This window comes from Carcharodon carcharias, chromosome 19 (assembly GCF_017639515.1).
Source record: "Carcharodon carcharias isolate sCarCar2 chromosome 19, sCarCar2.pri, whole genome shotgun sequence".
Taxonomy (NCBI): Eukaryota; Metazoa; Chordata; class Chondrichthyes; order Lamniformes; family Lamnidae; genus Carcharodon; species Carcharodon carcharias.
Genome location: NC_054485.1, coordinates 100,108,713 through 100,134,440, shown reverse-complemented (window position 1 = coordinate 100,134,440; position 25,728 = coordinate 100,108,713). Strand labels below are relative to the sequence as shown.

The window sequence follows — 25,728 nt, the reverse complement described above, 5'->3', positions numbered from 1 at the left end:
ACCTTTATACTGACAGGCAATCCCTTCCCTTGCCTGCAGTACTCCTTTCTAACCAACTGATGGCGGTGTTGCATCACCTCAAAGTAAACGAGCCTGAAATCTGACCTTGTCCGAAGACTGGGATTTCGATAACAGGTTTAAGGTGGGTCAATTTGCTGCCAAAAGTAAAACGCTTTAAAATAAAAAGCGTCTGAGCTGATTTGGAGATACGCTGAAAGCCCGACAATTCACACCACATCAGGTAAGAGGAGTGCCGCATGTTGAAGAATGCATTACTTCAGTGCTCAGTCTCACTTTGCAGTTGGGTTGCCAACTGTGATTACATGTATTCCTGGAGGTTTCATCACATGACTTGCCCCCATGCTCCAGCCATTCGTCAGCCAACACATCCTGTGATGCACTGCCTTTTTAAGCCAACTGGAAACCAAAAAGACTCATCACCCAATTGACTCAGCCAAACAGCCTTTTCTCCCCCTCCCATTTTCAGTGTTTTTATACCTGGCACAGAGTAACGTTCAAAGAAAATTTTTTTAAATCACAATCTTTTTTAGTGTCCTGGTGATTTTTCTCCAGGATTGCATACAGCGATTCCTGAAGGCTTGGCGACTCTGCTTGGCAGTTCGGGAAACTGGTGAACGGATTCACCTCTGTGAATCTTGTTAGATTGGAGGGGGCGAGAATCACAAGACCACGTGTCCCTCACACAGGAGAATTCTGATTTGTTCCCCACTGAAAAGGATATGCATGGATGCATTTAAGGGAAATCCTGTTAAATACCTTAGGGATAAAGGAATGGAAGGTGACCGGATGATATGAAAAGGGGTGGGAGAAGGTTCATAAGGAGCTTAAACATCAGTTGGGCTGAATGGTCTATTTTTTGTGTTGAAGATTTGAAGTCATTCGATTGGTTAATTTCTACATTACAATAGTGACTAAGCTTCTAAATGCGCTTTGTTGACTCGAAAACATTTTGGGACCTTCTGAGGTTTTGAAAGGTGCTATGTCCATACATGTGTGGTCTTTTTATTTCGTGTTACCAGTGTTGTGAATTCACTTCAACAATGATTGAACATGCATTCATACAAATGTTGCTCCAGTGTGCTCTGGGATGGCCGAGTTATGAGCCAGGAGTACATTATGCCTTTCTGTTGTTGTGAAGATGGATCACTCTTCTTGTTGCTGCCCTGGTGCAGTCGGCCCTTCCAGCACTCTTGTGAAGGTGTATCGGTTGTTTTTGAGCTGTTGCTGTGGAGAGACTCCTAGGTATCTCCTGACAGCTCCTTTGCAGGATGCCGGCTTGAGGATGGATGGTACAGGTAGCAGCACTGAGTTGGAAGCAACACCTGTATTGATGACCTGGTGCCACACACAAGGCTGATCGTCACCCCAGTCCGGACAAACCATGCATCTCTCATCCATACTCGTACTGAGTGTTGGCCAATAGATTGACACAGGCTGGATTCCTACACATTCTTTGGTATCAGCCACAAGCAGGGTGAACCTCCTACATTCCCATCAAACACTCCCAGACCAGGTACTGCATGAATTTGACACAGTAAAGCTTCCATTGCACTGCCCCATCAAACACTCCCAGGACAGGTACAGCCTGGGCTAGATACTGAGTAAAGTTCCCTCTACAGTGTCCCATCAAATACTCTCAGGACAGGTACAGCACGGGGTTAGATACAGAGTAAAGCTCCCTCTACACTGTCCCCATCAAACACTCCCAGGACAGGTACAGCACGGGGTTAGATACAGAGTAAAGCTCCCTCTACACTGTCACATCAAATACTCCCAGGGCAGGTACAGCACGGGGTTAGATACAGAGTAACGCTCCCTCTACACTGTCCCATCAAACACTCCCAGGACAGGTACAGCATGGGTTAGATACAGAGTAAATCTCCCTCTACACGGTCCCATCAAACACTCCCAGGACAGGTACAGCACGGGGTTAGATACAGAGTAAAGCTCCTTCTACACTGTCCCGTCAAACACTCCCAGGACAGGTACAGTACAGGTTAGATACAGAGTAAAGCTCCCTCTACACTGTCACATCAAATACTCCCAGGGCAGGTACAGCACGGGGTTAGATACAGAGTAAAGCTCCCTCTACACTGTCCCCATCAAACGCTCCCAGGGCAGGTACAGCACGGGGTTAGATACAGAGTAAAGCTCCCTCTACACTGTCCCCATCAAACACTCCCAGGACAGGTACAGCACGGGGTTAGATACAGAGTAAAGCTCCCTCTACACTGTCACATCAAATACTCCCAGGACAGGTACAGCACGGGGTTAGATACAGAGTAACGCTCCCTCTACACTGTCCCCATCAAACACTCCCAGGACAGGTACAGCACAGGGTTAGATACAGAGTAAACCTCCCTCTACACTGTCCCATCAAACACTCCCAGGACAGGTACAGCACAGGGTTAGATACAGAGTAAAGCTCCCTCTACACTGTCCCCATCAAACACTCCCAGGGCAGGTACAGCATGGGCTAGATACTGAGTAAAGTTCCCTCTACAGTGTCCCATCAAATACTCCCAGGACAGGTCTAGCATAGGGTTAGATACAGAGTAATCTTCCTCTACAGTGTCCCATCAAACACTCCCAGGACAGATAAGAGCACGGGGTTAAATGCGAAATGAAGCTCCGTCTACACTGCGCCATCAAAATGCTTCCAGGTCAGGTCCAGGTTGCATCAAGTACAGAGTAAAGCTCCCCTCATATTGTTCCAAGAACTGTATTTTAACTTCATAAAGGCAACTTCACTGTACCACTGATTGTTTTAATTTCACATACTAACCATCCCCTGACTCAGAAAACTCATTTGTAGTTAGTAATGATGTGGAGGTCTTTGTCTTGTGACTGGTGCTTAATTGAAGCTGGAATGAGATTGTCCAAACTCATTGATAGTACAGGACTCGTAGCCAGGTTTCTACATGTGAGCTGTTTGGTGTGCTAGCTCACTGCGCCCTTCAGACTTTTGCTGCTGTATCCAAAGCAAAGCATTTCAGAAATAAGCAGGAACACAAAGGATGTAACCTGCACTACCCAACTTTGTACTGCTTCACCAAACATAATTCACATTGATTTCAAGCTGCCAGAAGCAGAAATCACTAACAAATTCTTTGAAATTACATTTGAATAACAATATGGAGCAATATCAGTATCAAATGGCACTAGCCAGCACTTAATAAACATGGTCTTGCCTAACACTTTACAAAAATCCTGAAGAGACAATCAGGGGGTTAAAATTCATCTTTAACCGGGGCACAAAATTGCTATAGGGGTTGGACCACCCCTAATACAATCTGCCTAATTTCTTTTTCCATTGACTGCCGGCAGGGCATATAAGAGTGCCCAATCTGCGACTGTCTGCTTTGTGCCCCCACCAGAGTTGAACTTTAGCTCCACACGGTTGAGGGTACCTGCACCATTATGAAAATAAGATATGAAAAGTGCAAATCATTAGATCAGTTCTCCAAAACATTGTAAACTACAACCATTAATGCTGAATGCAGATATTCTGATCAGGGTGGTGAGAACTAGATGCTCCCTCAACATCTACACTCATCTAAACAGCAGCAAATCATTTTGGACCGACCTTGATGTGAATGGGATAGTGATGACTGGACACCTCCTTAACTCCTGCACTTACCTAAACACCCAAAATCAAGAGCCAATCAATTAGCTACCAAATCACAACTGGAAGAAAGCATCGCTGACCCTGGCGTGCTAAACAGCAGCAAAATTGCAACCGATTCTTTTGAACCAAATTGCTGTGTTAATAGGGTATCAGTGACTCAAAATCTACACTTACCTAAATACTAGCAAAGCACAATGTCAATCATTCAGATCCAAAAAAAGGGTGCAATTACATAGACAGATGTTCAACGTTTGAACTTACCTATCCTGAGAGAAATGGCTTTTTCAATAGGTTAGGTCAGTTAATTGACTAGAAATAGTTTTAATTTTCACCCATAAAAGTCCAGTTGTTAGAGGGAGTTGTAAATTGGTTGACAAGCTGACAGACAGGGCATGGAGCTGGAAGTAAGGAAAAGATGGGTCTGACCGAGCTCAAAGGTGATTTGGTGATATTGAACCTTAAAGAAAGGTGGGGCTGGGTGGATGGGATAATGGCACCAAGGATAGGAAAAGCAATCAATAGCAAGTTTGGGACATTTCTGGGCAGACCCAATTTCTACATCAGCTGCTCCCTTCCTCAAAACTGGTATATATACTATCACAGCTTTATCAGCCAAGTCATCTGACTGACGTCTCATCTGCTTCCTCCAATTTTCTTTCATCCTCTTTTTCTGGTAATCCTGACTTTTGTTGGGGTGCGATTATTAAGGGAACCCTTCCCCCTACAAAAGCGGCCTTGGTTGACTGCGATCTCTTCATTAGAGGGAATCAACAGAGAAGCATCATGGGACCCTCTGAGTAGGAACCCAGTGCTAATTTCCTCCTTCCATGACACACTGAGACCAATTGTAGCACTCCAAATGCTGCTTGCAATTCAGATCATTAAAGTCAGCACAAACCAGGGATCGTTCCTCAGGTCAGCCTGACCTGTCACTTCCAATAAAATTCTCAACCTCATGTTTCGATCCCTGCAGGGACTTGCATCTCCCTATCTTCATAACATCTTTCAGCGCAACAACTTTCAGAGATTTCTGCATCTCTGACCCATACTGCATCCTGGATTCTTTTGTCCTACTATTGGTGGCCTTACCTTCAACCGAATAGCCCCTAATTTCAGGATTTCCCTCCGTAAATGGCTCTGCCTGTACCTCCCCTCCCTCTCCTCCTCAAAATCCTTCCTTGAAACCATTTTTTTGACCAAGCTTTTAGTCACCCATTCTAATCCTAGCTTGACACCAAGCTAGGTGTCACTTGTAGTCTGATTATGCTTTAGGACATTTTCTACATTAAGTACGTTTTATATATGTGTGCAAGTTGTTGTTGATATAACACCAGGCATCAAATGAACCATCAGAGCCATCGGGAGCAACTCAGTAGGATGTGTGACTGGCTGTGAAAGTCTCAGGATTGATACCAATTGCACTGACAAACATTCTGAAGTACTTTGGAAGTTCAGGCTGCAGCTAGTAAGAGCTGAGACACACAGTGACTAATGCAAAACATTTTTCTGGGAAAGAATACAGCACTGCAACATGACTGGGGCTTCAAACCACAAAGCAGGTAAAAGAGAACCAAGTCTGATCTGAATAGTCAAAAGAACTCAACTTCAAACATACTTTTTTTTTTAAAAAGCTGACCCAACTTGGTATCACTATTCCCCTCTCTCCTCCCTTCTCCCCACCAAGTCCAGGTTTCAATCGTTGCCACATGTCACTCCCAAGTAAAGAATGAACCTTGCTGTGCTTCCTAATCTTCTGTAACAAATTGGACAGTTCTGGACTTCGCTCTTCACAGACTGAGAACTGCCTGGGGTATTTTTGAGTGGCGCAAGGTAGAGATGGAATTTCCCCTCTTTCCTCCCAACCCCTCCCACTGCACCCCCCCACTATTTTCCTATTCTCATTGACACGCCATTATCATCTTGAAATTTGTGGCTGCTCTCATTTCTGTTCTCCGTAGGTGCTCTTGCCCTGACCTCACCTTTCACTGCCCTTCTGGAGCAATTTACCATGTGAAGTGGGGGTCCCTTAATTCCTTTTCAAATGGTTTAAACCAGCTCAGTATCTACAAATAGCCGGGTGCCATTGTTGTGACTTGGCCGCACTCAGTCCAGTTGGTAATTTACAACACCAAGTGGGAGGGGCCATCACCCAACGCTGAGTCCATGGACTTGTCTGAATTCTCCTCTTCTCCTTTGCGCATGCAGGTGCTTCTCCTTGCTCCTGCAAGGCCAGGCTGCCATCGGATAAGCTGCTATTGACAACTACCAGCCATTGCCAGAGCACCAAGGATCCATTTAGGGTGCATTGCATTAGGAAACAGAGAGTTTGGTGGGGAAGTCGGGGAATATGGTGGTGGGTCTGGTTTGGTACCTGAGCGGCAACTATATCGACATTCGGCCTACTCCAAAGAGGTCATTAGTGTAAACAGTGCGACAAACCTGAGTGTATGTTGGCAAAATCGCTGCACACCTTGTAGTAGTGAGCAGCCTTGTGACCACTTAAGAGTGCATGCCCTTCATTCCCTCGTGCCAGCTAATACCCCCACCCACCCGATTCATTTCGGAGGTGGGCGATCGCGTAGAGGAATTAAACGAAAACAAAAACATACATGTGAGGTTACCATTGGCCTCCTGGTCTTCCCACTTGAACATAACCAGGGCAGAACCCTGCCTATTTACTATCAGACTATTTCCCCGGTCAAACCTCATCTTCACAATCTCACCAGCGGCTGACCCAAATCAAGCTGCGTTTCCAAAATTGAGGAGATTTAAACGTGGGGGTCACCCCACTTCTGCCCTGCTCCCTCCCCATTGCACAAAGATGCGCTTGTCACTGAAAGCAGCCAAAGATTTTCGCAATGGCACCAGCCAGTGTCCCCCGAACATTGCCAGTGCAGCTGCCCCCTGCCATTTTAATGGGCGAGTTTAACGTTGATTCTCAAATAGAAAACAAAATGCTATCTAAGGAGGGACAGATGGTAGTAGGGGCCTACCTGCCGAGTATTTATTAGAAACTGAAAGTGGTCCAATTGTGACACAAGTTATGGCAGGAACCCCCTTTGCTTGTAGTTGGGGAGGAGGGAAGAAAACCTGCAGCAGTTTGTTCAGATGAGGTTTGACCGGAGGTGCCCTATCCCGGCAAGACTGAATTGCTGGCGCTTCTCCCTCAGTGTCATTTGTTGATCTTTGAGGTGATGATTTTCTGTACCTGAACGTCGATTATCCGCTGCTTGGCATCAATGGCCTCCTGCATGTTGGCGTGGTCTTTCCTCAATTCGTCTTCCACCACCATTAACCTGTGGGCAGAGACAAAAGGCAGCACAGCTCAGCAATCAGGAGAAGGTGTGGGGTACTGGTCGAAGAGTCAGTAACATTTACACTCATTTCATGCTTAAGCCTTCGTGTCAAACCACAAGTGTATCCATATATACATATATATATATACCCTTTCTTTATAAGTCACTGGTTCAGCTTCAGCTGACGTATTGTGATTAATTCTGGGATTCAGGATGCCAAGGACTTGGAAAGAGTGTAGAGGTGACTTACTGGAGTGGTACCAGAGACTTCACTCAGGTCGATCTGTTCTCCATAGAGCAGAGAAGGTTAAAAGGGGAATTTAACAGAGGTTTAAATAATCATGATGGGTTTTGATAGAGTGAGCAAGCAGAAACAATGTCCACTGTTCAGAAACCAGAGGACAAAGATTTAAGGCACAATGATGGGCAAAAGTGCCAGACGGGTGCTAATGAGAATTTAATTGATGCAATGAGATTGTTATGATCTGAATACATTGCCTGAAAGGGAAGCAGATTCAATAATAACTTCCAAAGGGGAATTGGCTATGTAGTTGAAACAATGAAAAATGCAGTGTTACGAGGAAAGAGTAGGCAAGGTGGGTTGTGACTAGCTGGATAACTCTAAATGCTGACACAAGCACAAAGGGTCAAATGGATCCCTTCTGTGCTGTAAGATTCAATGATTCTGTGACATAATTCAGCTAACTTTGCTCTGAGCCTTCTCCAAGGTCTTGACATCCTTCTGAAAATGTTGTGCCCAGAATTAGACACAATACCACAGCTAAGGTCTAATAAGCTATATGTAAAAGTTTAGGTCTTAGGTACAGAGTGAAGGCCCATAGTGCCAAGTTTGAAATAAGCAGCTGAGATGACTGGTTCACAGCCAGGTCCTGGGTGAACTAAAGTTAGAGTTCTGAACGAGTGAAGACTGTGGAAAAATGGGAAGGCTGGTAAGACGTTCATGTGCTTAGGCCCTGAGGAAGAATAAGTTACGAGTAAAAGACACTGCAGTTGGCCCAGCTCTCACTATTAAAGATGCGAAGAGGAGGCATAATGAAGGATTGAATGGCCTGCCCCCATTCCTATGTAATGACTTATATAACAGAATCCATTTATGGCATCAGACATATTTAAGCATCTAATCCTTTAATGGTTTTCAAGGGGTCAGCTATGGCTCAATTAGTAGTACTTGCCTCAGGCTGTGAGTTCAAGACCCACTGCAGAGACTTGAGCACAAAAGCAAATCTGATGCTCCAGTGCATTTTTGGGAGTGTCGGTTTAACATCTCTTTCCAAAGACAAGAGCATCTGCCCTCCTAGGTGGAACCAAAAGATTTCATGACACTGTTTTGAAGGGGGCAGTTGTGCCTGGTGTTCTGTTCAATATTTATTCCTCAGCCATTATCATTAAAACCTGATCTGATCATCGGACTGCTGATGTGGGGAGCTGACTGTGCACAAACTGATTTCCTCATTTCCAAATTATATATTTGACCATAATTCAAATACTTAACTGACTGTGAAGCACTTCGGGACATCCTGAGGTTGTGCAAGGCAGTAGATAAATGCAAGTCTGTCTTCCTTTCGTAAACTCTATATTATGCAGCCCAAAATTTATTTTTAGAGTCCATTTGCAGTTACTTACATTTCAGAATCATGAATGCCATCTGCCATTCAACTGCTTGAGTTGCTAAGTATCTGTAGGCCTCGTTGAATGCTTTCCTTTCCTCACAACATCCTGTTTTCCCACGCAATTTGGCACTATCCACTAACATATGTCCTCCTTATATGATAGAATGGCTTTAAGAAGTGGTTTTGTAATACCCTGGGGTGCCTGGTTGCTGTGGTAGCCAGCTGATTCCATATCATCGCAGCAACAGAAGAACGGTACTTGTGTGAAAGTCACAATGCGTGTTATAATTTGTGGCTGGTAAAAGCCTGCAGAGGCTCAGTGATGTGCAGTGAAAAAAATGAATTTTTAGCTCCTTTCTTGGCCTCAGGACATCTCAAAACACTTTACAGCCAATTATGTATCTTTGAAGTGTAGTCACTGTTGTAATGTAAGAAATGCAGCAGTTAATTTGCACACAGCAAAATTCCACAAACAGCAAGGTGATAATGACCAGATAATCTGGTTTAGTGGCATTGATTGAGGAATGAATATTAACCAGGACACTAGTGAAAACTCTCTGCTCCTCCTCAAAATATTGTCATGGGATCTTTTACATTCACCTGAGAAGACAGAGGTGACATTGGTTTAACTGCCACCAGTTAAAGGCAGCTTGGCAATTTGAATTCAATTTTTTAATAGTTGGAAATGAAAAGCTGGTATCAGTAAAGGTGCTTACAAAGCTTTTAAATTGTCATAAAACCCAACTAGTTCACTTCAAGCGATGAAGCCTACCATTCTTATTAGATCTAGCCTTTTTGTCTCTCCAGCCCCACTTCTGAATTGGCCTAGTGAGTCACTCAGTTGTTTCAAACCACTCATTCAAGGTTCAAAAAGGCAGCCCAAAAACACCATCCAAAGGACAGCTCGGATAAGGGTCTTGCCAGCAACACTCACATCTTGAGAATTAATTATAAAAAGAAATCAGTATGAAAGAATGGCAATAAAAGCATCTGGCCTGATTCCTGGATCTCTTGAAGCAAATCTTGGCTTCCGACAGCCTAACAAACCATCCAGGTTAACAATGACCTTCCCAAATTAACAAGGTTCATAGGGAATGCTGCACTGTCAGAGGTGCTGTCTTTCAGATGCCCCCACTGCCCTCTCATGCGGGCATAAAAGAACCCAAGTCATAAGTCATTATTCTGAAGAAGAGAAAAGAAGTTCTCCCTGGTTTCCTGGCAGTTATTTATTTTTCAACCAAATAATCTGCTTTTTCTGATGTTTGTTATCACCATATTGTACTTTGTGGGAGCTTGCTGTACGCAAATTGGCTGCCACATTTCCTACATTACAACAGTGACTATAATTCAAAGTACTTCATTGGCGATAAAATGCTTTGAGACATCCTGAGGTTGTGAAAGGTGCTGCATAAATGTATGCCTATCTTTAATGCACATCAAGTGAAAGTAAGATTGAGTTCCTATTGATGGAGAAGGAACTGGCAATGCATTTCTTAGGCAGTGAGATGACTGACTGATCAAGCTGCTTTTAGCAGAGGTTTGTTGAGGAAGACTGGAACACCAGGGTGACTTCCTTTGATATCCTCCCAAATCAATGCGCACACAGATTGTTTAACAGCCCATCCACAGACCAATGCCTCTGACAAAGATTCACTCCTGTTGCTGTGTAACAGCCCAGTTTATGTGCTCAAATCCTGGAGTGGGATTTGAACCCATCCTGTGAGGTGCAAATGCTACTGGCTGAGCCCGTACAATGGGAGACTGAGGGAAATAGTGGGATTAACATGGATGGATTGTAATAAAAACAAAAATAAAAACAAAAAACTGCGGATGCTGGAAATCCAAAACAAAAACAGAATTACCTGGAAAAACTTAGCAGGTCTGGCAGCATCGGCGGAGAAGAAAAGAGTTGACGTGTCGAAGGGTCATGAGGACTCGAAACGTCAACTCTTTTCTTCTCCGCCCATGGACGGATTGTGGCTACTTGGGTGGAATTTTCCTTTGGATTGGCCTTTTGAGCAGTGCTGGATTATGGGAAATTGTGGGTGCACTTCCATGCAATTTTCCATCCATTGACATTAATGGATGAAAAATCGTGGCAGTGTCCTGCTGAATGGAAAACTCTGGAGTGAGGTCTTGGAAAATGCCACCTTCTGTGTTTCTGTTTAGAATTAACACCGTCGGGATTGCTGTCCCCTGAGAGCCTATTCATAGTCAAGGATTGATCAGGAGACCTATTGATGGCAGCTTCTTTGTTAACCAGATTAACAGTACCATAAAGAATTATTCTTGCCATTTGTTTCCATGGAGTCAAAGGAACTTGTTGACTTGTCTCCAGGAGTTGCTAATTCTGAAAGTTCCTTGACATCTGTTCCACAAATGGAGCCAGTGAGGCTAATGATTGATTACTGCCGCAAACACAATCTGCCCAATATTTCAGTGGCAAAACGCCAACATCTTCAGGTCTATCATTTAACTCAAGCAGAATCAAAGTGCTGTGGATGCTGAAAATCTGAGACAAAAATAGAAAATGCTGGAAACCCTCAGCAGGTCAGACAGCATCTGTGCAGAAAGAAACAGGTCATCGAGCTGAAATGTTAACTCTCTTTTTCTCTCCACACATGCTAACTGACTTGCTGGGTATTTTCAGCATTTTGGTGTCTTTTTTTTAAAATTTAACTCAGTCAGGTTCAGATGTGGCTAACGATACAGAATAAAGCTCCCTCTATGCTGTCCAATCAAACACTGCCAATGCAGGTACAGCACAGGTTAGATACAAGCTCCCTCCATACAGACCTATTAAGCAATGTTGAGACAGATTTAGGGTGAAATGTTGTTTGCTCCAACAGTGTGGTTAGATTATAAATAAAACCCAGATCTAGCATAAGAACCCATGCTGAGAATGAAAAGAAGCTCCCTAGAGGAGAATGTCTGCACTCCCAGTAAATCCAGGCCATGGTACCAGGTTTACACTGCAAGTTTAGTGTTGGCATGAAGTGTGAATACACTGTCTTGAGCAACTAATCCTCACTGTTTTTGACTTGACATACTGACTTCATCCAGAATTCTGTGCAGGCAAAGTTGTGTTGCAAGCAGCCTCAAGAGTGGTGAGAATGTAGAACTCGCTATCAGGAAGGTGAATAGTATAGATCCATTTAAGGGAAAATTATGAGCATATGAAGTAGAAAGGAATTGAGAGTTATGCTGATAAGAGTTAGATGAGGAAGATTTGGAGGAGGTTTGAGTGAAGCATAAATGCTGGAATATAGTGGTTGGACAGAATGGCCTGTTTCTACGCTGTATATTCTCTGTAATGTCCCTTGGGTGGGTGTTGGGCAGAGATAGGATTGAAATCTGGGCAGTGCCCTCTTTGGAGATTTTGATCAGGGTATGTTGTACCAACTTATTTACATTCATGGGATGTGGGGTGTCGCTGGCCAGGCCAGGATTATTGCCCACTCCTAATTGACCTGAAGAAGGTGCTGGTGTGGATCTTTTTTTAAAGCATTGCAGTTCATGTTGCAAAGGTGCTCCAGGAAGGAAGTTTATTTTTTATATCAATTCAATCCACTCCAGTGGCATGCTGGGCTACTTTGAAAGCAGTGAGCTGTCAAACATGCTGAAGTCACATATAGGTCAGACTAGGTAAGAACTGAAGGTTAAAAGACGTTAATGAACCAGTTAGGTTTTTTTTAACCAGCTTTTTGTTTCCGGCATTTGAAGGGTATTCTCTGGCTTATTGGTCCAGCAATATGACCATTACACTACCATACCTGGCTTGTATTGAGTGTTGTTGGAGCTGCACCATCCAGGCAACCAGGGAGTAGTCCATCAAACTTAATGCCTTGTAGGCGATGGGCAGGCTTTGGGCAATCATAAGGTGAGCCACTCGTCACATTGACCTGGTCTGTTAGCCACAGCATTTATGTGGCTGTTCCAGTTGAGTTTCTGGTCAGTGATGACCTACCCAGGATGTCGGTCAGCGAGGAGATTTGCGATACTAATGCCGTTAAACGTCACTGGCCCTGAAGGTTTCCTAGCCAAACCATTGGCTGGGTCGGCTCTCTGCTGTTTACCTGTTGATAATGCCTTTGATCTGGTTGTCCTTCTCCTCCTGCTGCCGGCGTAGACGGCTCTCGCTCTCATCCAGGCGGGTCTGGTACTCTCGCAGGATCTTCCCTGTCTGCTCCTCCTGCGACATCAGCCGCCGCTCGTACTCCTCTAGCTTGCGGTTCGACATCTGTAGCCGTTCCTTCAGGGAAAGAATCTCCTCCTCATACTGAGTCTGCTGCCCCTGTGGAAATGGATCACAGGGGGGGAATAGATGATACGCAACCTGATGCATCATGATGTAGTGGGGAGGGGGGTACTGGTGGTGGGACTGGCGACAGCGCTAGAACCCCCCAGCATATATGACGTTTATACAACCTGACTTTTTCGGCAGGGAGCCTTCAAGAGCTGCAACTTTCACAGTTTGGCTGTGGTCATTTCTCAGGTGAATGGTGAGGCTGCACCCTGGCACAGGCCTGAACGTGGATGCCTGGATTTCCCATCAGCCACTGTGTCACCCCTTTTATGTGTTCCCACCCAAATTAAGGCCGAAAGCGATTAACAAGACACAAAGAACTCTTTTCTTTCCAATATCAAAATGCTTCCCTTGTAAAATCCAGAAGCATGATTAGCATGGTCTAGAAACCAGCTGACGCTACCCCCCTTTTTATGCCTGTGTTACAGTAAATAATCCAATATGGATATAGACATAAAGAGAGACATCCAGTGCCCTTGTGTTAAAATATACCTGAATGTGGGATCAGAAGGTGCAAGAGTGCTCCCCCTGACCCCATGTTAAAGCCTCCACCTGTCATTCATCACCTTCTCCGGGTCTCTTTCTGTCAATAACTCCCCTTTCTGGTTGGAAACACCCCCCCCACCACCCCGCCCAACCGAACAACGGCCCAATTCTCTCAGCCACCTCCCCGCTCGATCTTACCTGTAGCCTCTCTCAGATGCCTACCTTTTCAATTGTTCCACTCTCCCATTCTTCCCTTTTTGATCCCTCCCTTCTCCATTGCTCCCATCCATCGGCTCCCCCTGTCAATTGCTCCCCTTGCCCAAGTGCCCTCTTCACCATTGCTCCCCTTGTCCAGTCCCTCCCCTCTTGGTCTCTTCCTTGTTGATCGCCGACTTCTCCCAGTCACCCTCCCCTGCCTTCTTGTATGACTTGCCTGACTCACTGGACGTAGTGACCCCAAATTCATATTGTGAGCTGCCCTGGGACATCCAGCAGGTAGCCAGAGCTCATCGGTCTGACGTTAAGGATCTCTGGCTCAATATAGGATCAGCCTCAGGCAAACCGTACTGGCCTGAAAATTTACAGGTCTCTAATTTCAGCTCTCCTCACCATTCTCACTCCCCTAAACTCCAAACCTCCTTGCCAACACAGACCCATTTTCACCTTGTCAAGCCTGCTCTCATCCATCGACTTGGAGTATTCCCTTAATTTGTACTCTTCCCGTTCCAGGTGCGAGCTCTCGATGTCCGCAGAAAGGTGAGTCATGTTGGTCACCCAGGCGACCGTGCGCTCTGAAGGCGTGACGGGGTGAAGAGTCGAGGGTGAATGGGAGGCCTGAGGGACAAAAGCAGATGGCATTCATGAAGCTCCTTACCCGGCCTTAAAAGTTAAAATGGGCTCTGACACATTGCACAGTGTTGCCTTTCTCCCCCTCCCCCCGCTGTCCACTGGCTTGCCTTTCTTTCCTTTGTTTTGTATATGTTACACTCAGCACTCAGGCTTCAACGATTCCCGATAATTGAGATTGCAGGGCTGGGGAGACATCTGGCCAGACAAGTGGGAACTTGGGGATGGGATGGTGGTGGGGTGGGCGGGGGCAGGAGTGGGAGGGATCTGGTTCCACTGGGATCTCGGCACTTTTTCCCATGTTGGGAAAGAGAAGCCAGGGGCTTCCTGTCTCCTCCGCCAATGGCATTAGGAGAGGTGGGGCTGACATGATTCTGTCACCTAAACAGGAGCTGCTCCCACTCCTCCCACAGTGCCCCCCACCTCCACTGCCAACACACACACACACACACCACCCCCCCCACCCCGCCCCCCCACCCCCACCTCCCAAACAAATTATAAATACGCCTGTGTGCTGGGACCAGATCCTGGAGGAGAAAATAACTGTGGCAAACTTTGGCGTTCTGGCAGCAACCAGCTGGGAAGTGGTGACTTTAAAATGAAAACTTGCTCCTGTCTTTCTCGGGTTCTTCAGTCAGAACAATCCACCCATAAAGGGGGCTTCTGACCTGGAATCAACCAGTTAGGGGAGAGCTAGGGGCTTGTCACCTGCCTCTGTGACCCTTTCCCATCCAACGAAGTTAGAACGGCAAAATGCGAATCCAGCAATCCGTGCTGGTGCCTAGCCCTTGAATGTCAACTGTTCCAAGGTTTGGGGCAGGGTCAGGACAGCGGGAAACTGGTGGGAAAATATATTCAGAAGAGCTAGGGAAGTGGGGGGGGGGTGTGTGTGTGTGGTGGCGGTGGTAGTAGCACTGTTTCCAGGAGGCTCAATGACCAGAAGATAAGATTTAAGATAATTTGTAACGGAACAAATGGAGGATGAGAGTCTTTTTCACATAGGTAGAGTTGTTATGATCTGGAATGCACACTGTGAAAGGAAGGTGAAAAAAAAATTAGCAGTAGCTTTCAAAAGGGATGTAGATATGTACTTGAAAAAAAAAAGTAAACACAAAAGTCAGGCTGACACTCCAATGCAGTACTGAGGGGGTGTTGCACCAGCGGTGGTGTTGTCTCTTGGATGGGACGTTAAACTGAGGTTCCATCTGCCTGTCTGGGGTGGGGGGATATAAAAGATCCCATGGCACTATCTGGAAGAAGAGCAGGGAAGTTATCCCTGGTGTTCTGACCCGACACTTCAAAAGTTCCTTATTGGCTGTAAAGTGCTTTGAGATGTCCAGTGGTTGTGAAAAGCACAATATAAATGCAAGTCTTCTTTCTTTCAAAGACTAGGGTTGTGGGATTAAGTGGATAGGCCCACACAGGCAGGGTGGGCCAAATGCCCACATTCTGCGCTCTGTAATTATATATCTTGCGGTTCTGGTAGTGGGAGGTTCTGGTGGTGGGAGGTTCTGGTGGTAGGAGATTCTGGTGGTGGGAGGTTCTGGTGGTGGGAGGTTCTGGTGGTGGGAGGTTCTGGTGGTGGGAGGTTCTGGTGGTGGGAGGTTCTGGTGGTGGGAGATTCTGGTGGTGGAAGGTTCTGGTGGTGGGAGATTCTGGTGGTGGGAGGTTCTGGTGGTGGGAGGTTCTGGTGGTGGGAGATTCTGGTGGTGGAAGGTTCTGGTGGTGGGAGATTCTGGTGGTGGGAGGTTCTGGTGGTGGGAGGTTCTGGTGGTGGGAGGTTCTGGTGGTGGGAGGTTCTGGTGGTGGGAGGTTCTGGTGGTGGGAGATTCTGGTGGTGGGAGGTTCTGGTGGTGGGAGGTTCTGGTGGTGGGAGGTTCTGGTGGTGGGAGGTTCTGGTGGTGGGAGATTCTGGTGGTGGGAGATTCTGGTGGTGGGCGATTCTGGTGCTGGGAGATTCTGGTGGTGGGAGATTCTGGTGGTGGGAGGTTCTGGTGGTGGGAGATTCTGGTGGTGGGAGGTTCTGGTGGTGGGAGATTCTGGTGGTGGGAGGTTCTGGTGGTGGGAGGTTCTGGTGGTGGGAGATTCTGGTGGTGGGAGATTCTGGTGGTGGGAGGTTCTGGTGGTGGGAGGTTCTGGTGGTGGGAGATTCTGGTGGCCTTGGAATTTTCAAACTGTTGATCTCCCATTGGACTGCTTGTGTAGCTCAGAAGGGCAGAAATGTCACAGCTGCAACACACAATTCACTTTAGCTTCAGGCTAGTTGGCGGTCTGCCTTTGAACATGGGTGGTATGTAAAGGAAGGAATGCAAAGCGAGAGTCCTGACAGGTGAAAATGTTCGCCTGGTTTCAATCTCAGTGCAAGGATGTTTGGAGTAAAAATTCCATTACTTTTCACCCAGTAAAACAAGTTGCCTGTTAGTATGGTGAGTGCCAAATCGCCAAGCAGTCTCAACAAGGAGCTGAACTGCCTCTTCCTGGCTGGGCTGAACATTATGCTCAATCACAGGAAGGCAAGTGAGTATTACAAGCCACTGCCATTGAAATGAGTCCAGGATACAGAAATCATCCAGGGAGTGCAGAGAGGGATTTCCAGGGGTTTCTTGCCTCTCCCTGGAGGCTGAGTGGTTATGGCAGTTAAGAAATGTCCCTGTCAGCTGGAAGATTGAGGGATGACCTGATCGAGGTGTTAAAAGGATTCAATAGGGTGAATTCTAAGAACCTTTCCTCTGGTGAGGAAATCGAGGAGAAAGGGGATCATAATCTTAAATTTAGAGCCAGGCTGCTCAGCATGCACTTTTTCACCCAAAGTAAAGAAGAAATCTGGAACTCTGAGGTAAACAGAGTAGTTGCTTCCATGTGTGGGGGAGTTTAAAAAGAAATGAATATAAGGTATTTAACGATAAGGGGTTTTAAATCCCCACTCACTTGATAAGGAATTCAAGAGACAATCTTTACCTGGGATAGTGAGAAAGTGGAATTAATTAGCTATTGCACAGAGTACCTGAAGTGATATACTTAAGATGAAGTGAGATAAGTGCACGAGGGAGAACCAAATAGAAGGAAATGCTAAGGTGAGTTAGAGTGGGAGGAGGCAAACACTAGGTCTGTTGGTTGAACGGTGTGTTTCTGTGCTGTTAGTTCTATTTAATTCTATGTAATGTGAAAAAGTTGAGTCAAGTAGGTCAAATGGAGCTTTCAAGATTGAGATTGATCAATTTTTATTCGTTAAGGATATTGAGGGATATGGACTAAAGGTGAATACATGGAGTTGAGGTAGAGACTTTAAATGCTCAATAGCCTTTTCATGTTCCCTTCTAGTGTACAGCGTGAGACAGACTGGCTGGGCCAGCTGCTATCTCCCTGTCCAATACTTTCTGTGTTCGAAGGACTAGGTATCCGCTGCAAGCAGCATATTTAAAAGTGAGACAAACCTGAATTTGTGTCCCAAAGAACTTTACAGACAATTTAGTACTTTTGAAATGTAGTCACTGTTGTGAACAACATGGCAACCACATTGTGCACCGCAAGCTCCCACAAACAGCAATGACATAATGACCAGATAATCTGTTCCTTTAGTGATGTTAGTTGGCCAGGGCACCAGAGGAACTTTCCTGCTTTTCCTTAAATAGTGACGTGGGATCTATTACATCCACCTGAGGGGGCAGATGGAGATTCTGGTCAATTTCTGATTCAAGAGATGGCACCTCCTACAGTGCAGCACTCCCTCAGTACTGTATCAGGGTAGTGCAGTTGATGTAGTTTATATGGATTTCAGCAAAGCCTTTGACAAGGTCCCACATGGGAGACTTATAAAGAAGGCAAAGTCACATGGGATACAGGGTAATTTGATAAGGTGGATTCAAAATTGGCTTAGTTGTAGGAGGGAGAGGGTGATGACAGAAGGATGCTTTAGTGACACTGGAACCCAGTGTCCAGTGGTGTTCCACAGGGATCTGTGCTGGGTCCCCTATTATTTGCCATTTATATAAACGACATAGATGACTATGTGGGGGGTAATATTAGTAAGTTTGCGGATGACACAAAGATTAGCTGGGTGGTTAACAGGGAGGTTGAGTGTCTTGGGCTACAGGAAGATATAGACGGGATGGTCAAATGGGTAGATAAGTGGCAGATGGAATTTAACTCTGAAAAGTGTGAGGTGATACACTTTGAAAGGAGTAATTTGACAAGGAATTATTCAATGAACGGCTTGACACTAGGATGTTCTGAGGAACAAAGGGACCTTGGCGTGTGTGTCCATAAATCTCTGAAGGCAGAGGGGCATGTTAATGGGGTGGTGAAAAAGGCATATGGGACACTTGCCTTTATCAATCGAGGCATAGATTACAAAAGTAGGGAGGTCATGTTGGAGTTGTATAGAACCTTGGTGAGGCCACAGCTGGAGTACTGTGTGCAGTTCTGGTCGCCACATTATAGGAAGGATGTGATTGCACTGGAGGGGGTGCAGAGGAGATTCACCAGGATGTTGCCTGGGATGAAACATTTAAGTTATGAAGAGAGGTTGAATAGACTTGGGTTGTTTTTGTTGGAGCAGAGAAGACTGAGGGGCGACCTGATCAAGATGTACAAGATTATAAGGGGCATGGACAGGGTGGATGGGGAGCAGCTGTTCCCCTTAGTTGAAGGGTCAGTCACGAGGGGGCATAAGTTCAAGGTGAGGGGCTGGAGGTTTAGGGGGGATGTGAGGAAAAACTTTTTTACCCAGAGGGTGGTGACGGTCTGGAATGCGCTGCCTGGGAGGGTGGTGGAGGCGGGTTGCCTCACATCCTTTAAAAAGTACCTGGATGAGCTCTTGGCACGTCATAACATTCAAGGCTGTGGGCCAAGTGCAGGTAAATGGGGTTAGGTAGGCAGGTCAGGTGTTTCTCACGTGTCGGTGCAGACTCGATGGGCCAAAGGGCCTCGTCTGCACTGTGTGATTCTGTGATTCTGATTCTGTATCAGCCTAAAATGTATGCTCAAGTTGGAGTGCATGACTTTCTGACTCAGGCGAGAATACTATCCACTGAGCCATGAGTGACAACAGGCAGCACATTGTTTCCAGATAAATAGGAGCAGGGATTGATCCCCCCGGGAAACCTACCTGTTTGGTGATGCCAGATTTTGGAGCTGGAGCGTCCGCTTTGGCCATGATTGACTGCTGTCGCACTTTGGGACCGTGTGTTGGCTCGGCAGGCGACTGCAACAGGTTGGCGCTGGGAGGCCGAGGTCGCTGGGCTGCGCTGACCGTCAGCTGCTGCGTCTTCCCTCGGACAAGGGGTGGAGGAGCAGGCGGCGGCTGGTCTATCCTCCTCTGGGGACCAATGTTGGCTGGGGGTGCCGACAGCATGTGTTGAAGGTTGTCGGTCAGTGAGAGCTGCCGGCGGCTGAACTCGCTGTTCTGCCGGGCGAACTCATCGCTATAGCTGTGGCTATGGAAGATCTGCTTGTTGGCAGATAGGTCCTCGCTCTTGCTGTAACCATGGTAACCCAAGAGGCCGGCACCAGGCTCGGCGGGAGTCCGTAGCGAAGCAGGCCCATCCGAGGTCATGTTGAACAGGGGATTCTGAAAGGACAAAGGGACTCGCAGCTGCCCATGCAATCCATCCGTGGTGATGCCCATCTGCCCCAACCGCAGCCCTCCTGACACGCTCGATCCACTCCCCTGTGACAGCCGGCTAGGCCTGAGGCCTACTGTAGTTCCAATCGAGGCCTGACTGCTATTTAGCATGTCCCCAACAGTCTGGAGGTTGCTAATGCTGTTCATACTCCTGCTGTCCTGCAGATCCATCATGGAGATGCTCTTGTTTGTGGTCATCATTTTGGGGTCGGGTTCTGTGATATCAGAGCTGCTTGTGCAGTAAGCCGGGGAGGACCGTGCAAGCGGAGGCCTTGTCACATAAAAGACATCCTTTCCCTTTTCCTTGGTCGGGGAAGGTAGCCTAGTCATATCGATTGAGCTGTGAATCGAAGGAGAACAAAAACACTAAATTACCACTGGACAGGAGGACTCACTGTATTCTATTCTCCCCTCATTCTTTCTCTTAGAGCCTCAAAGCTGTGGATAATCACTCCACATTCCTCTGCCTTCCCACTTTCCACCCTTATCTAATATCCTGCTGACGTTAGCATACACCAATTTCCCTCATTCAGCACCTCCTGTGCTCACTGACCTACACTGGTTCCCAATCCAGCAATGCCTCAATTTACAATTCTTATGGCACGTGTTCAAGTCCCTCCACAGCCTCACCTCTCCCCATCCCTAACTTCCTTCAGTTCTGCACCTCCTTCAAGGACTGACTTGCTCCAATTCTGACCTCTTGTGCAGCCTTGACTACCTTTATTCTACTATAACAATGAAAGCAAAATACTGCAGTTGCTGGAAATCTGAAACAAAAACAAAAAAATTGCTGGAAAAACTCAGCAGGTCTGACAGCATCCGTGGAGAGAGAGAGACAGAGGTAACGTTTCGAGTCCGTATGACTTCTTCGGATCTGAAGAAGGTTTTTTGTTTTTGTTTGTTCTACCATGGGTAGCTGTGCCTTCAACTCTGCTAAGCTCTTGAATTCCCCTCCTAAACCTCTCTGCCTCTCCATCTCTCCCTCCTCCTTTAAGACTCTCTTATCACTTTGACCAAGCTTTTAGTCATGTGCCCTGTTGTCTCCTCTGTTGGTTCAGCATCAGATTTAATGGATAACCCTCTTGTCAAGTGCCTTGGGATGTATTATAAACCATGTTTGCATCAAAAATGACTTAATTTGTTGAGTGGGCTGAAATCACTGGATAAGTTTTAAAAGGCTGAACAACAGCATTTTAAGAGTAAAAACAAAAAGTACATGGAAAAACTCAGCAGGTCTGACAGCATCTGCGGAGAGGGACACAGTTAACGTTTCGAGACTGGATGACCCTTCATCAGAACTGAGACATATAGAAATGAGATGAAATATAAGCTGGTAAAAGGGGGTGGGACAGGTAGAGCTGGATAGGGGGCCAGTGGTAGGTGGGGGCCAAGAAGAGATTGCCAAAGATGTCACAGACAAAAGGACAAAGGGGTGTTGACGGTGGTGATATTATCTAAAAGAAGTGCTAATGGTGACATTAAGGGTAGAAAGCAGGACAAGCCAGTGGCAGATAGCCCTAGTGGGGGTGGGGTGAGGGGAAGGGATTGAAATGGGCTAAAAGGTGGAGAAGAAACAATAGATCGAAATAAATTTTAAAATAGGAGGGAAAAGAAAAATATAGTGTAAAAAAAAATAAAAATAATTTTTAAAAAACTATAAATTATTGGATAAAGGGCGATCGGAAAGGGGGTGGGGATGGAGAAGAGAGTTCATGATCTAAAGTTGTGGAACTCAATATTTAGTCCGGAAGGCTGTAAAGTGCCTAGTCGGAAGATGAGGTGCTGTTCCTCCAGTTTGCGTCGAGCTTCACTGGAACAATGCAGCAGGCCAAGGACGGACATGTGGGCATGAGAGCAGGGTGGAGTGTTCAAATGGCAAGCGACAGGGAAGTCTGGGTCATGCTTGTGGTCAGACCGAAGGTGTTCTGCAAAACGGTCACCCAGTCTGCGTTTGGTCTTTCCAATGTAGAGGAAACTGCACTGGGAGCAGCGAATGCGGTAGACTAAATTCAGGGAAGTGCAAGTGAAATGCTGCTTCACTTGAAAGGAGTGTTTGGGCCCTTGGAAGGTGAGGAGGGGGGAAATAAAGGGACAGGTGTTGCACCTTCTGCAGTTGCATGGGAAGGTGCCGTGGGAGGGGGTTGAGGTGTAGGGGGTGATGGTGGAGTAGACCAGGGTGTCCCAGAGGGAATGATCCCTGCAGAAAGCCACAAGGGAGGGTGAAGAGAAAAGCAAAAAACTGCGGATGCTGGAAATCCAAAACAAAAACAAAAATACCTGGAAAAACTCAGCAGGTCTGACAGCATCTGCGGAGAGGAACACAGTTAATGTTTCGAGTCCGTATGACTCTTCAACAGAACTAAGGAAAAATAGCAAAGAGGTGAAACATAAGCTGGTTTAAGGTGGGGGGAGTGGGACAGGTAGAGCTGGATAGAGGGCCAGTGATAGGTGGCGATAGCTAAAAGATGTCACAGACAAAAAGACAAAGAGCTGTTGAAGGTGGTGATCTTATCTAAGGAAGGTGATAATAGGTGACATTAAGGGTAGAAAGCAGGATGAGCAAGGTACAGATAGTCCTGGTGGGGGTGGGGTGGGGGGAAGGGATCGAAATAGGCTAAAAGGTAGAGATAAAACAATGGATGGAAATACATTTAAAAATAATGGAAATAGGTGGGAAAAGAAAAATTTATAGAAATTATTGGAAAAAAGGGGGATCGGAAAGGGGGTGGGGATGGAGGAGAGAATTCATGATCTAAATATTGTTGAACTCAATATTCAGTCCGGAAGGCTGTAAAGTGCCTAGTCGGAAGATGAGGTGCTGTTCCTCCAGTTTGCGTTGAGCTTCACTGGAACAATGCAGCAGGTCAAGGACGGACATGTGGGCATGAGAGCAGGGTGGTGTGTTGAAATGGCAAGCGACAGGGGGGTCTGGGTCATGCTTGCGGAAAGATCAAAGGTGTTCTACAAAGTGGTCACCCAGTCTGCGTTTGGTCTCTCCAATGTAGAGGAAACCGCATTGGGAGCACCGAATGCAATAGACTAAATTGAAGAAAGTGCAAGTGAAGTGCTGCTTCACTTAAAGGAGTGTTTGGTCCCTTGGACAGTGAGGAGAGGGAAAATAAAGGGACAGGTGTTGCACCTTCTGCAGTTGCATGGGAAGGTGCCGTGGGAGTGGGTTGAGGTGTAGGGGGTGATGGAGGAGTGAACCAGGGGGTCCTGGACGGAACGATCCCTGCGGAATGCTGCCAGGGGAGGTGGAGGGAAGATGTGTTTGGTGGTGGCATCATGCTGGAGTTGGCGGAAATGGCGGAGGATGATCCTTTGAATGCGGAGACTTGCGGGGTGATAAGTGAGGACAAGGGGACCCTATCATGGTTCTGGGAGGGAGGAGAAGGTGTGAGGGCAGATGCGTGGGAGATGGGCTGGACACGGTTGAGGGCCCTGTCAACCACTGTGGGTGGAAAACCTCGGTTAAGGAAGAAGGAGGACATGTCAGAGGAACTGTTTTTGAAGGTAGCATCGTCAGAACAGATGTGACGGAGGCGAAGGAACTGAGAGAATGGGATGGAGTCCTTACAGGAAGCGGGGTGTGAGGAGCTGTAGTCGAGTTGGCTGTGGGAGTGGGTAGGCTTGTAATGAATATTGGTGGACAGGCTATCACCAGAGATTGAAACAGAGAGGTCAAGGAAGGGAAGGGAAGTGTCAGAGATGGACCATGTGAAAATGATGGAGGGGTGGAAATTGGAAGCAAAATTAATAAATTTTTCCAGGTCCCGACGAGACCATGAAGCAGCACCGAAGCAATCATTGAAGTACCAGAGAAAGAGTTGTGGAAGGGGGCCGGAGTAGGACTGGAACAAGGAACGTACCACATACCCCATAAAGAGACAGGCATAACTGGAACCCATGCGGGTACGCATAGCCACACATTTTATTTGGAGGAAGTGAGAGGAGTTGAAGGAGAAATTGTTCAGTGTGAGAACAAGTTCAGCCAGACGGAGGAGAGTAGTGGTGGATGGGGATTGTGTTTGAAGGGAAGATGTGTTTGGTGGTGGCATCATGCTGGAGTTGGCGGAAATGGCGGAGGATAATCCTTTGAATGCGGAGGCTGGTGGGATGATAAGTGAGGACAAGGGGGACCCTTTCATGGTTCTGGGAGGGAGAGGAAGGTGTGAGGGCGGATGCGTGGGAGATGGGCTGGACACGGTTGAGGGCCCTGTTAACGACCGTGGATGGAAAACCTCGGTTAAGGAAGAAGGAGAACATGTCAAAGGAACTGTTTTGGAAAGGGGCATCATCAGAACAGATGCGACGGAGGCGAAAGAACTTAGAGAATGGGATGGAGTCCTTAAAGAGTAACTCCTAAGCAGGCAGAGCATCAGCAAGGTGCTGGGCTGTCTCGAAGTAGCCAACTAGAAACAATCAACTTAGTTAAGTGTGAATGACATATCTCCTGAACCATTCACAAAACATCCACGTGTATTCAGCTGGGTGTGGACAAAGCCATTGGAGTCAGTCACTTTGGACAATGGATCCTGGCTGAGAAGGGAACTCCACCAACCATAATCTAATAATTGTTAAACAATGGACCTGGAAATCGGCTTTGACCAACCATGTTTGGGTAACTAGCCAGTTTGTGAGAATAGAACATGTGATAAACAAATTAACTTTCTTTGTGTTTTAAGAAACTGTTTCTTCCTTGGCTGGTTAGAGTGAGATCAGAAGGACCCTGAGTTGGCATTCTCTCTCTCTCCAGCCATCTCGAAAGCTTGTGTCCTGCCTATTTTGTGACCAGGCACAAGCCTCATCTCAAACTATGCAAGTCATCATTCTACAGGATCCTAATGTAACTGACTTGTTTTGGGCTCTTAAAAAGTTTACCCTACCCTCCCACTTTGTAACTTACGTGTGTGGACTCTTGAATGTAAATGTGAGAGTTGGAGAGTTTTTAAATTATTTTTATTTAGGTATGGTGTTAAGTGCAATAAGTACGATTTCCTTTCTAAATGTACAAGGGAACCTGTCTGTGTGTGTGTTTTACAGCCACAGCACTTAAATATTTAAACACTCATTGAATTGGCAAGCAGATTCTTTAAAAAAACATCTATTGCAGCCAACCAAGAGGTGGAACGAGAGGGGAGCCATTCTATCACTTCTCATTTGATCATAACCGATGTTTTAAAGATTATCATTAAAGGTGTTATAAAAATGCAAGCTGTTGCTGTTGATATTGTTTCTACTTATAATGTACTGCTTTGTAAAAGCTAAACTTGGTGTCTTCCAGTTTGAGAATCTCAACTGACCTCTTTGCTTGCCAGTTTTATTAAAAACTTGATGCAAGTCATGCAGTATGGGCTTCAAACACTTTATCTGAGCTCTTCAGCAAGATAAACAGATTGCATTCATCACCAGAAATGATGAATGATGAAAAACATTGAGAATCAAATTCAAATGTTGTAACCATGACCGCATCTTTGAGACTCCTGTTAAAGATGCAAACTTACTACTAATGTAAATGTGGTTAGTTTAAAATAGCCACCACTAAAATTCATTCCTACTTGGCAATGCAACTTGGCTATGCTGTAAGGATCTCTCACAACGCTGCAGTAGAGAAGTTTAGACTAAGGAACGTTGCTGGGACAGTGTAGACAGATTGTTACCTAATCCACACTGTACCTGTCCTGGGAACTGTTTCATGAGACAGTGTAGCGGAAGCTTTACTCTGTATCTAACCCTGGGAGTGTTTGATGGGACAGTGTAGAGGGAGCTTTACTCTGTATCTAACCCTGTGGTGTACCTGTCCTGGGAGTGTTTGATGGGACAGTGTAGAGGGAGATTTACTCTGTATCTAACCCTGTGGTGTACCTGTCCTGGGAGTGTTTGACGGGACA

General features: G+C 46.2%; 1 protein-coding gene across 6 annotated transcripts in view; it reads right to left on the bottom strand.

The window, feature by feature from the left end:
• The window catches only part of LOC121291651 (ras/Rap GTPase-activating protein SynGAP-like), a 718,122-nt gene that overhangs the window by 12,685 nt on the left and 679,709 nt on the right, over positions 1-25,728 (bottom strand). For 5 of the 6 annotated variants that reach the window (XM_041213126.1, XM_041213129.1, XM_041213130.1 and 2 more), the window contains 4 exons: positions 19,322-20,177; positions 14,032-14,202; positions 12,653-12,870; positions 6,858-6,945 (listed from right to left, as the gene is read on the bottom strand). In XM_041213126.1, the coding sequence (XP_041069060.1) occupies positions 6,858-6,945; positions 12,653-12,870; positions 14,032-14,202; positions 19,322-20,177 (1,333 nt within the window). The remainder of the gene's footprint in view (positions 1-6,857; positions 6,946-12,652; positions 12,871-14,031; positions 14,203-19,321; positions 20,178-25,728) is intronic. The other variant, XM_041213127.1, reaches the window with a different exon arrangement.